Source organism: Archocentrus centrarchus, chromosome 8 (assembly GCF_007364275.1).
Source record: "Archocentrus centrarchus isolate MPI-CPG fArcCen1 chromosome 8, fArcCen1, whole genome shotgun sequence".
Taxonomy (NCBI): domain Eukaryota; kingdom Metazoa; phylum Chordata; class Actinopteri; order Cichliformes; family Cichlidae; genus Archocentrus; species Archocentrus centrarchus.
In genome coordinates, this window is record NC_044353.1 from 6,448,102 (window position 1) to 6,461,082 (window position 12,981).

The 12,981-nt window shown below is 42.7% G+C and overlaps 2 protein-coding genes across 3 annotated transcripts; one reads left to right on the forward strand and one right to left on the reverse strand.

The window, feature by feature from the left end:
* Nucleotides 1-1,803: 1,803 nt before the first annotated feature.
* Nucleotides 1,804-6,588, reverse strand: pex12 (peroxisomal biogenesis factor 12). 2 transcript variants are annotated; one of them, XM_030736803.1, is made up of 4 exons: nucleotides 6,323-6,588; nucleotides 3,847-3,971; nucleotides 2,808-3,343; nucleotides 1,804-2,373 (listed from the first exon to the last, which is right to left on the reverse strand). In XM_030736803.1, the coding sequence occupies exons 2-4, from the start codon at nucleotides 3,967-3,969 to the stop codon at nucleotides 1,980-1,982; spliced, it is 1,053 nt and encodes a 350-aa protein (XP_030592663.1). In that variant the 5' UTR covers nucleotides 3,970-3,971; nucleotides 6,323-6,588; the 3' UTR covers nucleotides 1,804-1,979. The 2 variants fall into 2 exon arrangements, with proteins under 2 accessions (XP_030592663.1, XP_030592662.1); XM_030736802.1 differs by having other exon boundaries at nucleotides 3,847-3,974.
* A 3,021-nt stretch (nucleotides 6,589-9,609) lies between these two features.
* On the forward strand, nucleotides 9,610-12,946 carry LOC115785263 (chondroadherin-like protein). Its single transcript, XM_030736801.1, has 6 exons — nucleotides 9,610-9,740; nucleotides 10,119-10,556; nucleotides 10,666-10,811; nucleotides 11,416-11,584; nucleotides 11,973-12,135; nucleotides 12,342-12,946. Exons 2-6 carry the CDS (start codon nucleotides 10,251-10,253, stop codon nucleotides 12,644-12,646), a joined length of 1,089 nt encoding a protein of 362 aa, XP_030592661.1. The 5' UTR covers nucleotides 9,610-9,740; nucleotides 10,119-10,250; the 3' UTR covers nucleotides 12,647-12,946.
* The last annotated feature ends 35 nt before the right edge of the window (nucleotides 12,947-12,981 follow it).

A 12,981-nucleotide genomic window follows, 5' to 3' on the forward strand; every position in this document is an offset into this window, starting at 1 on the left:
TATTTTGCTACGAGTTGATACTGTGTTATTTCTTGATATGTTTGATACTGTGGTGTAAATGTAGTGTCCTGCTATCATGCAGTGTTCAATGGGGGGGGTATATTTGGGCTCTTGGGTGGGACAGAGGAGGCTCACCTTCTCTCGCTCTGCCGCTTTTACCTCCTTCTGTTTTTCGAGGGGAGACGTTCTCTCTGTTACCTTTCACTCGTTTCGGCTCGCGACTGAAACTTTTTTCGGGAAACGCCATTTTTGTTGAAACTGACCACGAGCACATTCCTGACTCTTCTCTGTCTGTGCTGTTGTTTTCTCCAGATTCTTGCCTGTTGCGACGATATGACATGTGTCTAGTTCTTGCTGACTCACATGTATATAAAGTGCATATATGTGTACACATGTGCAATACACGCTATTTGAGCAATCTATTACTGTGACTATTATTGATGATGATACTCGTCCCTTTGTTGAAGTTTCAGCCCGTTTTTTTTCTTTTGTTTTTGTTCCCCTCCTCGTCCTGATTTGCTGTCGATGGATTGCGTTGCAGGAGCCTAAAAAGGGAAGGTGACTTTTGTGATTCTTCACATTCAGTTTAATTTCAGGGGGTTTGTAGACATTTTAAAGAAGACCTTTTTTTTTTTTTATTACTCTCGCCGTAATGTTGTGATGTTGACCCTGTTTCTCTGTTTTCTTTCTTTCTTTTCTTTTTTTTTAAAAGTGGGCCTGTTGTTAAACTTGTCTGGAAACTCAATAAAGCAATTCACTGACTGTGCAGTAACTCTTATATTCTGTGCATGATATGAAATTTGAGGAGTCGCTTTTTAACCATTCACTGATACAGCAAAACACTGTCATATACAGACTGCAGACTATGGAAGTTGCCATCAAGATGTCACCAACTGGTTTTTGAACTCTGTGTTCAGCACTGAGTTTTTTTTGACTGTCACCACTTTGATTTTTCTGGAGCTAAAAGTGAGCACATTTGGGCAGGAGGGGTGCAAAGTTATCTGCCGGTGTTAACAGGTGAAGCTCAGGCGTGCGTGCACACGACCACGCTTTAGTCTTTTTGTTTTTCCCTCTTGGTCAACACAGTAATTGCTCTGAAGCTCTGTAGAAGACGTGGCCTTGGCCCGGTCCTGCACGAACTCCCCAGCAGTTTGTTTGGGGAGAGCACCGGATCTCTTTCTAATCCAGCTTCCACAGTGTGGAACTAAACCGCTCCTGTAGCCATGTTTGCTTCTCATTATGGGATGCAGCAGGACACACACTTTCTGGTTCTAATATAGATTAGTTGGTGCACAGTGAAGAGACAAGAAAGTGAGATATAGAGGAAGACACACAGGAAAGGGCCACAGGTCGGACGCACACCTGGGCATGTGGCACACATGGCTCATCCACTGAGCCACCCTGCCACCTACACTTTCTGCTTCTATTTGATTTCGATGGGTGAAGTGAACCAAGTTCATCAGCAGATTCAGACCAGGGAAAATATCTGTGAAATGCCTCGAAGCTCCTCTGAGCAGAACCAGGCTCCCCCTGCTCCCTGTGAGTGGCCTTTAATGCTCGACTGCAAATTTGACAGACTTGTAAAAAGGCTGCCACAAAGCGAGGCTGCATCCTGTTATCCACAGCCTGTAAAGTGGTGACTAAACTGAGGGATGCTGCAGACATGCGGCTTATTCTTTTGCTGCAGTTTAAAATAATTACGCTCTCATTATCACAAGTTATTCTATTCAGCTTTATTATTAAATTGTTACATTTTCAGTTTGATTAGAACTGAAAAACATAAAAAATAATGAATTACTGTACATTTGTTTTTTTAATCAGAAACTGGAAGCATATTATACAATTTATTGTATACAAAAGGAAAACAGTTGTGATTATCCCTAAAATATATTTTCTCATATTGTGTGTGTGATTACACACACACTCCCCAGTATTTCCTCCACATTTTTCATCCTGAGGCTGCACAGAGAAACTCACGTTTAGCTCTCTGGTGAGTAAATCTTGATGAGGTGTTGCAGTTCAGTGGGATATCCGGTGACCGGGCATCGGTGGTTACTTTTCACGTATGTGTAGATGCAGCGGTAACAGAACACGAAGCCCGAGGTGGACAGCGCTGTGGCATTGGCGTGGGGCTTCCTGCACAGAGGACAGGTCCTCCTGTCTGAGTCCAGCTCGCTCTGATCCTGCTGCAGGTGGAGCGGGGGTGGAGGAGCGGGCAGGGAGGTGAGAGCTTTGACCGTGTTCTGGTTCTCTGATGAGTACCACCACTCCAGGAACTGCAGGAAGAAAACGCCCAGGGAGAGGGAAGAGGAGAGGGAGACAGCTACGCCCCTTGCTGCTTGTGACATCATCCACCATGCTCTCTGCATCAAGCTGTGAACACAGGAACAATGCATTGTGGGAGCTGAGTTTTTCTTACAGTTCTTGAATGAGACATTGTAACAAATATGACTGCGTAATAAATCTGGTTGTACAAGCACTTGAGCAGAGGCTCTTCCATCTATAAAGTCCAATAATGAAGAGTCAGAAATACAAACTGTAACATGAGTGAAAAACTACAGTAACCATACAGTAAAGCTGCTGGTGCAGCAGGTGTGAACAGCTGAACCTTAGCGGTGCTAATGCTAACTCAGCCTGTGCAGTGCTGCTAGCAGGTGTTAATACATTTAAAAACAATATTCAGGGAGTCAGTTTATGTTTTACGCTGTCGTATACTCAAAGCAGTGTTCAAAGTACTCAAACTTTTGGCCAAACACGGTGAAATTAATCTCACTGAATATTTCAGAAGAAGACTGTGTGAGGTGTACCTTCCACCAGCTGGTTTGCCAGGGGTCCTGGCTTTCCGCTCCAGGTCTCTGATATCTTGAGTGTTAAGTCGCTCCAGTCTGACCCTGGCCAGCCATAAGAGAGGACTGTGGGTCCTGGTGAATCCAAAGACAAACAGCAGCTGCTGACAGAAGATCCAGGCCTGCCAGGCTGAGCTGACGTACGGGTACGCTGCCACGGCCGCCCGGTACAGCCTCTGGCTCCTTGTCTGCGCCAGCCGGATGGAGAAGTCCTCCTCATCCCTCTGTCGCTTCAACGTCGCCTCCAGTTTGGCCTGCAGGTATGGCAACAGGCACAGAAGAAGAAGAGACCACCAGCGGGATGTCCTGGTCAGCCCGAGGCGTACAGGAAGTCTCCGCCCACCTGAAACTCTTTTCAAGCCATAGAAGTTCTCAGAGAAGGAGGCACTGCAGTTAGACAGGAAGTGGTTCTGAAGGAGGAGGTCCAGCAGCAGGTAGAGCTCATCAAAGCTTCGCCAAAGGAAGCCAAAACGGGATGGGTTGGACTCTGCCAGAACCTGAAAGGGACACCAGGAGTGGGGCTGTTAAGAGCGGAACAGAATCTAATGCCTGTTTTCCACCAGTATCGACTTTGGGGTACTCTATTAGGTGGTAGTGCCTGGCACCGGGTACTTTTTAGTACCGACTCAGCCGGGGTTCCAAGCGAGATGAGTTGAGCCAAAAATGTGATGTCAACAGACTGCAAGCCACTGATTGGCCAGGCAGTGATGTCACAGGATGAGTCATGGCTGTACACTAACCAACACTGACGTTTTTGTACTTGGTGGCTGACAACAGAATCCAGAGGGAGTAGGCGGAGCAACCGTTTCTTTTTGTGTCGCAAACAAATAAACTCCACTCGCTATAATGACCCCACCGACGCTGAGGCGGTACTCAACTGTAAGACTCGAGCTGAGCCGAGTATGTACTAGTTAAAAAAAAAAAAAGGCATTAATGCGCTAACACAACTCTATTAACAAAACAAAACAAAGCACACACCGCGGTGCAGTGAAACACTCACCTTGACTGCATGTTTCAGTGCCGGTCTGACCGTCTCCATCAAAGACTCCTGTGCGAGGACTTCAAACACTGATGGCTGCTCAGTGACGACAGTGGATGTGAGATGGGCTCCGGCCTCAGCCATGGCTGCTGCGAAAACACAACACATACAACTTTCACTGTCCAGCACAAGAGTTTGAACCCATTGTGCAACACAAGGGAAAAAACAAAACAAAGAAACAACTTTTGAGCACAATGTTAAAAAAAAAAATAAAAAATCCTCCCCAATATGTCAGACTGCAAGTGAAGCAGTGAAAACACTCCACATAACTATTTTATGGTGCTTTTGTCAGACAGCAGAATAAGTGAACTATTGGCTTAATGTAACTACACTAGAAGCAGTCACATGTGTTAGTGCTCAGAATTTAGCTTTGTTTACATCTGCTCAGAGGAAAGCAGCTGATGCAGACCTGAATGAAATGCTGTCAATCATCATGACAGAGGTGGGCTTCCAGTTTATTTTCCATTTGGAGCTCAAACCAGGGGTATACAGGCATGGGAGAAGAAAAAATACATATATATTGTGTGATATTTGAGGTACAACTTTGAATTGACATTCTGGGGCCATTGCAGAATAATAACTTAAAATCTGGCACCTTTAACAAATAAGTTCTGGTTTATTTTAAAGTGAATCTATGTGATGGAGGAAAGCCATTTTAAACTTTATGATGGGGCAAAGTCAGTAAAGTTTAAGCAGTTTTAATCACATTTGAGGGGTGATAAGTTTTTATGCTATGCTTGGCCACTAAAATGAAAGTTTATTCAAGTGAGGCTTGAAAACAGCTGCTCAGAGTGACAGGTTATGATGTGCGGATCGATACTAAAATATTGATGCTTCCAATAGCAGACCTTTACGCTTTAAAATCGATTCTCTGGTCCAAGTATCAATACTTGCGATACTTCAGTCATTTGAGATAATGTATCTTACCAAGAACATGTTAGAAAGTAACTAAATTATTATTATTGATTATTACGGGGTTGAAGAGAACTACTTTTTCTTCTGCCTGGTAAGTGTGTAATGCGTAAGGACGTAATGCCCAAGTGCAGCATGCTGCTACTGCTCACACACTCACTCAAACATAGACACAATGGCAAATGGTCACGTGTGGAGCTATTTCAGCTCCAAAAATAGCCAAGGGGCAAACTGTTTGTGGAAAAACTGTGAGAAGTTGTGGTAACACAACAAACCTCATTAAACACCTCAGAATACACCACAATACTGAATATGAGGCATACTATGACACGGACCGAGGAGGAGAGCCAAACGTCAGGTGCTGCTGTGAGGGCAGGACAGACGGAGTCCTTTGGTGTTGCAGGGAGGAACTATCCAGGTACAGAGAAAGAAATGTAGAGTTTTAAGGGGTAATAAGCACGGCTGCTGTTTGAGTTGGACAGATTAATTAAGACAGTATAAGTAATGAAATAAAGACATGCTTCAGCACATAGCTGCATGCTTTCAGCTTGGAGTAATATTTGTAACATGCCTACGTGAGATAATCTCAGAGGTAAAAAAGAACAAAAATCTGAGAATTATTCAAGTAAGCTTTCCTAAAGTGTAAGATAACAAAGTGGTTTAATAGTAGAGCAATTGTGGTAAAAACTGCTAAAGTGAAATATAAGAAATATATACTAGGAAAGATGAATTAAAAAAAATAACATTTTACCAATAAAATATAGCTCATTTATTATCAGTCTGTGTTATTTGTTAAATTATCACTTTAAAATATAGGTATATCGACAACCATGCAATTATTGTGGCATTTATTTATTAAAATGTTTTACTGGCAATTTTAATGAGTCACCCAGTGACTGGAATATTTGTACTGTATTGTAGGCTATTTGGAGAGACTGCATATAAGTCAATCTAAATAAGACTAAGCAATCAGTGTTGAATAGCCCTATCATTTGTTTTGCACTGTGATTTTATTTCATTTAAGATTTTTGCACAAAGTACTGGATCAGTATCGCCGATACCAGCTTGAATTTTACTCAGTATTGGATCAGAAAGGAAATGTGTGGTATCGAACATCACTAGTGACAGGACTTGCTGCTGTGCTTCCTCTTCGTGCGGCTATCATAGCGCTGTGTTATCGTTACAGGCAGTCATGTGTGCACTTCGAACTGAAGCTCAAAGTCCAAAGCTGGCATGACTCACAGAGCCAAAGTTTAAAGCTGCTCCATGTCAGCCTTAAACGACACGGGTGGCTCCAGTATAACTGAAGGGACCACCTTTAATAAGCATTTGTGATACGCGTAATATGCCACCGATTTATTTTTAAGGCTCTGAATCAGTGGCTAGTTTACTCGGTGCTAACACTAGGTAAGTTAGGTACTAGACAGACGGATTTAATCATTTTAACCCAGCCAAACTGGCCAAAAAAGTAGAGGGAGAATTATTTTTTCACTTCTTTATTTTCAGTCCTGCGGTCACAACACACCTTCCTCTGCTAGTCGTTAGCTCTCAGCTAGCAGGGCTGTCACCGTCACTTCCTGGCGTCTCTTCAGGCTCCGTCTGTATCACACGGCGACGCTGCGCTGGTCATTACCGCAGACTCTGCTTTCGCCCCATTTCTCTCCTGTTATTAACCGCCTGCCGTACAATGTGCACCGTCCACAGCTACCCACCGATTCGGTTTACACACGCTCCAATTTATTCCAACAACGTCATCACGCAAACGCACCTATCGGGCTTAGGTTTGACGCTAGAGTGGATTGACTGAAAGGACGCTATACTCTATAGTGATTGGCTGTTTTGCTGTCAAGCAACTGATGACGCTCTCCGTCCCAGGTCACCAATAGGCGGACCTGTTATGCCAAAAAGTGATTTGCGATGTTTCTGAGTTTTTGATGTGCAGACTGTAAACAGACTGTAGTCAGCAGGATTTATGAAGAGGTTGTATATAAAATGAAGAAATTACCTGTTTTACAAGTATCTTTATAACCTCCTATTGTGGCTACATTGTAGTCAATCCAGTCATTTTTGGCCACTTAAAATATCGTGATAGCATTGTGACGTTTGTTGCAATTACTTCTGCCCTCTTGGCTTGATCTCCCTTAAAAAGACATTTTTAAGTGACACATTTTACCCGGATGAATAAAGGATATAAAATAGCCACTTTGCCAAAGAGTGACTGCCGCTTCTGCCCTGTGACAGGAATGTTTCGCTAAAAGTAAAAAACAGAAAGAACTATATGTCATAAATCTGATAATTTTAGGGGGAAAAACACACACAAGCTAAATTCAGTCACTTTAACATTTCAAAAGGAAACTGAGCAGTACATCAAGCATCACAGTGCTGGAATAAAAACTAGTTCTTGTTGAGTTGCCTCGCATGAAGAACACAGATTTCTGTAAGCTTGGTATAAATTTAGATCTATATTAACTGATGAAAGTGTGTTTAAGGTGGAGGTATAACAGTGATTATGTGACGTTCTCCTTTCTCATCCATCATGCACTGTTTGGCCTGTGAAGGTTTCTCAGTCAGTGAGGTTCTTCCTGGGGTTCTTCTTACTCCTTTCCCTGTTATCTTCTGTGTGTGTGTGTACATAGAAACCATAAAAGCGATCACTAAACAATAAACAATATCCAGCAATATCCAGCTCTCTGTGTGGGTCTGAGTCTGGGTATAATCTCTTGATCCTACGCTCGATCTCTCTCCTCTTCATTTCTGCTCTCAGCTGTCTGACTTCAATAGAGGCTTAAAACAAAACAAAGCAAAAATATGAAAAAGAGGGAAACCTGATGTCAGCACGGATTATTGTGTAGGCTCAGTCCCATCACTGCAGCAGTGCAGTCTATTATAATGACCTTGAATTTTGGAACTGCTGCGATCTTCTTGTTGTGCAAAAGTCTTGAGCCACATCTCATTTCTTTATATTTTGCTTCCAAGGAGCCAAACTGTCTTGTTTAAAGTGGTTCTCTGAAGCCTCATCAGAAACAGGGAAACGGAGAAAAGGCTGAGTGAGGTATGCCACATTACACAAGAACTGAACTGGAAATCCTGCAGCACGTCTGATGGAGCGATGAATCCAGATTTGATATTTTTGGTTGAAATTGCCATCAGTGTGTACAGAGGAGGCCAAGAGAGGGACAACAGTGAGTGTCTGCAGTCATCTGTAAAACACGGTGGAGGCTGTGTCATGGTTTGGGGCTGCATTTCAGCCAGTGGTGTTGGAGATGTTTTCAAAATTTATGTTATTATGAACACAGAAAAGTACAGTCACATTGTGATATGCCATACAAAAAAACATCTGGAAAGCATCTGGCTGGAAAGGCAGCTGACATCCAGAGAAGAGCTTTGAATGTCCTTCAAGAAGCCTGGAGAACTATTCCTGAAGATTACTTAAAGATATTTCAATAAGGAAAGATGATTGGGAGAAATATAACAAGATTTATTGATAATACAAATAGTTGTTTGGCGATTAGACTCCGATGGCCCAGTGAAGCTGAAGGGAATCCCAGTAGAGATGGGAATTAGGCAGGAGTCTAGATGCTGGTGATGGTCGAGACTAAGACGGAGGCTTGGAAGGAGCTCTTGGGTGGTGAAGGGACCCAAGAGAAGGAATTAATCTGGAAGGGAGAATGACAGGTAAGCAGTGATAAAGCACACTGAGTGGAGCAGAAAGATGATTGGACTCGAAGAGATGCGGTCAGCACTGAGTTTAACAGCGTGGGAAAGTGGAGGTGATGACAGAGAAAAGGCAAAACACATGGGAAAGAAAACGGAGGAGTGATTTCAGATCTTCCTTATTGAACTTAGAAAGCTGCCTCAGAGAGTTCAAGCTGTGCTGAAGAATGAAGGCAGGCACGCCAAATGTGGAATTTCAACCTCATTAGAATTTGACAGACTCTGCTTTCTGCCTTATATACTGTAATCTGTTTGTGTTTGCACGTTTCCCATTTTCAAAGCAAAGGATGAAGAAATGAGGGCTGCCTCAAAACTTTTGCACAGGACTGTTATCATAGTCAGTCTGAGGCTGAAAAACTTCTATCAATAAATCAAGCAATGTCTACTTAGATACCGTATACTCATAGAGTGTATATAGAAAATGGATGTCGTCACTGTGACATCACTCTTTTGTTGTGAAGCCTCAAAATGAAAACTTTTGTCATCATCATCCTGGTGTTTTTAAAATCAGATGTGATGATTTAGGGGCAGATCTGATTGAGACAGTGCAGCCTCATAAGCTGTCATCACATGATAAAGCACAGCCCTGCTAAAACTCTAAATTTGACTATAATTTACAAAATAATGTTGTATTTAATAAGACATGAAATTAACAACTGGGAACATAAACTCAGTGAGGAAAATGCACTGATGTCACAGATCAAGGGAGCTGAAGGTTTGTCTTATAGACTTCTATAGGATCTGACTTCTTTCAGCATCCAGAGTGGCCCCCTGCTGGCCAAGAAAAATAATGCAGGTTGAAAGCATTTCTGCATAGGCTTGTATTTTCAAACCTGTAAACTGTATCTACATTCTATTTACAACTTCTTGTATTTACACACACACACACACACACACACAAAGTCTTTATATAATATTTAAGTTGGTGAAAGGGACAGATGGTGGGACACCAAGGAAAGTGAAGGGGGGGCATGATGACAAACATCAGACAAGCTCCACTGCAGATTTCAGTGAATGAGAGGAAGCATTTGGCGGCTGGAGAGGATTAGAGGATTATTAATGCAGCTGACCGCACCGAAAGTCTCCATCAGCATCATCATCGTCATCACCGTCCTGTCTGTGGTTCGCTCTCTCTGCCTGTTGTCTCAGCATCATCCAGCAAAATCAGAGGACATGTAGGAGCTGAGGAGCCAGCATGGAGATATGTTGGTTCTTCATGAGCAGGAGGGGTGAGTCAGGGATTTCAAATCAGACCGTCATTAAAATGGTGGATTAAAAAAATCATTTGTTGAACTTTAGCTTCATTGATCTTTATTGGTCAACTTACGCGGTCTTTATCTTCTTATTTTTTGACTGTATAAAATTTATTATTTTAGGAAAAGCTTTCTGACCTCACATTTTATGATTATTGGCTCCCCAGCAGCCTGAGCCTATTGCAGCACAAATAAGGGAGGGCTAAGGTGTCCTGATGAACTATAAGCTTTATCAATTAACATCATCAGTCAGGACTTTGTATGTAAGGAGAAGGGTTTAAAATTCAGTTCTGGATAATGAAGGGATGCTAATATTAATATTGATCTAAATATTTGGTTTCTTTCTATTTCCAGTCTCTTTGACATGGACTGCGAGGCTCGGTGAAAAGAACAGCAGAATAAAACTCCCCACCTTCAGCGAACTTTCTGCTTCTTAAGAACTCCTCTTAACAGACTGCCCCCCTTCCTTCAGTTGTCCTGGGAAATATGGGTCTTCTTTCCCCGACCCTTCTCTTCCTCCTTTTTGCAATTTATTCCCCGCAGTCCTTTTCCCCGTGTGCTGAGTGCTCAAAATTGTGTCCACAAACATGCATTTGTTACGAGCACGCTGACCTGGTGGACTGCCGCGACCGTGGCTTTGAGCATGTTCCAAGGGGTCTCCCACATGGCACATGGCTGCTGGAGCTAGGAAGAAACAACCTGAGTGTGATTGGCACCCAAGCCTTCAAGGGACTGTGGTCCTTGCGGGTGCTGGTGCTCACCAACAGCCAGATAGAAGAAATTCAACCACAGGTAGGAAAACCACTATTCAATTGGAAGCACACTGAAAGCTGTTGATATATCATATAAAAGGTAAAGTTGAAATGGCACCCATAGTCGATGTTTTGTTGTCTCTGCACAGGCATTTTTCTCGCTGTCTTTCCTGGAGAAACTGGATCTCAGCTGGAACAAATTAAAAACTCTCCCTGTGGACTTCTCATCCAGTCTGTCTGCTCTCAAAGAACTGCGACTAGAGCACAACAACTTGCATTATATATCTGGATACAGGTACCTGGCTATCTGTTGACCCTCAAAGTGCAGGGGAACGCCATCTCTCTTCCTCCATCAATCTCCATATTCCTGTTAACCCTCTGAGGTCATCATAGGTGTCAACCCTAGCCCTAACCCTACCCTACCCTAACCTAACCCTAGGCAATAGAATATGTCATTTTTATTTTTATTAAATTGTTTTTACAAAATAATCATTCTGCCTCACGCACTTCACAAACTATTTACATATTTTTTTCCAAGAAAATCAGTTTTGCCTTTAGAGTTAGATCTCAGGAGGTTAACCTCTTCCAGCACCTCGAGCTATGACCTGACAACTTATTTTAATTAAGTATCTTTGCTAATACATTCATCCTGTCACCCTACATGTTGATTTTCACAGCAACCAAAAGGCTTAATTGCAAGCCAGAAAGTATCAGAAATTGAGACAACTTTTCTTTTTTTATTAAATAATTCTAAGGTGATCAAAAAGATCAGAAGCTAGCTATCCTATGCATGCCTGTCTTCACCACCCAGTGACTGCAGCTATAGACAGCAGCATTCGACACAGTGCCTCTCATGGTATCTCATCCTTCCCTCCTTGTCTTTGTGTCTCTGCTGTTAGCTTGGAGTACCTGGACAACATGGAAAAGCTGGACCTCAGTTATAACAAGCTGGAGTCTGTTGGACCCGGTGTGTTCAGGGGCCTCTCCCGGCTCAGACAACTCTATCTGCACGACAACCGACTGACTGTGGTGCAGCAAGGGAGCCTGGACATGCTGCCTGGACTGGAGGTGAACAGAGTAAACTCTTTTTTTTAATCACTGGGCAATTGAACAGGTACCTAAAACCAGTTTATACAGGGTTCTGGGTATTTAAGAAACATGTGAATGTAAATGAATCTTGAAAAATGAGCAGTGTTATTTCATCTTGTTTGTGGGAAAGCTCGTGTTTTGGTACACTGAAAAATTATGAGTTTGAAATGTATCATTAGTAATAAAGTGTAAAGTACTGTGATGTAGTATTTAATGTTATATTGCACTTTAACGTGCAGCTTAGGTAGAATTATGTAATTAGTGTAAAGAGAAGTGGCTCAAAGATCCATCCCTGTGGGACACCATTCCTGATTACTTGTTATCTGTATGTCTGCCTTTCTGAATACCTGTCTGTCTTTCTTGCTAGGTCCTCCAGCTGAGCAACAACAACATCTCTCAGATAGATACTGATGCCCTGGCTCCTCTGTACAGCCTGGCTGTTCTTGATCTAGAGGGAAACAACCTGCATAACCTCAAATTCAAGACCTTCATCAGCCTTCATACAACAGCAACACACATACAGCTGTCAGGTCTGCAGGAATACTCAAATGTTTATTTCATATGTTATCAGAAACTGTCAGACCAGACTGAAATATGCTATACAGAAGTAGTGCTTATGCCTCAACTGTGCCTTCTCTGGTCAAGTTTTGACTCAACACTCTGACGCACACTTTTGTGGTCTGTATTATCCGTTTAATTAAACTTTGTATGCTTGAATTCCTTCATTCCCTGCCAGGGAACCCTTGGAGCTGTGACTGTGAGCTGCATCGTGTCTTCAGTAAGATCCTGCATGTTCGGCACCTTCACATTGACGATTACCACAACGTCACCTGCCAGGACCCTCCGCAGCTGATGGGGGCTTCGTTGGCCTGGGTGGACAGCCAACTGTGCGTGGCTGAGACCGCAACTGTACTTGTCATCACTGTCACTGTGCTGGTCACCGTGGTGGCGGCTGTGGCGATGGCAGAGAGGAACAGGAAGAGGAACCACGGGAAGAACTGGGATGCTGAGTCGCAGACGCAAACTCATCCACCATCCTGAGGCACTGTAACATTAGTGAGAGGATAAGGAGATTTGATAGTATGGACTGATGTCACAAGCTTCCAAAAAAAGCATACACTTCATGATTGCTGCCACAAATGGATAGTACTTGATTTCTCTTTTCCTGTGAAAATACATATAATAAAGTTTATACTTTTTGATGCTATTTAAATTCTACCATAGCCACATAAATACATCATAGTGGACATCTTAAGCTTTTCCTTAGCTTGAAGTCACCAAGTGTCATCAACTGTCTGTCATGAAATTAGAAAATTGCAAATAAAATCATATTTAATAGCAGACTTCTTGCAGATCCTCTACTTTGTTTATAGCTT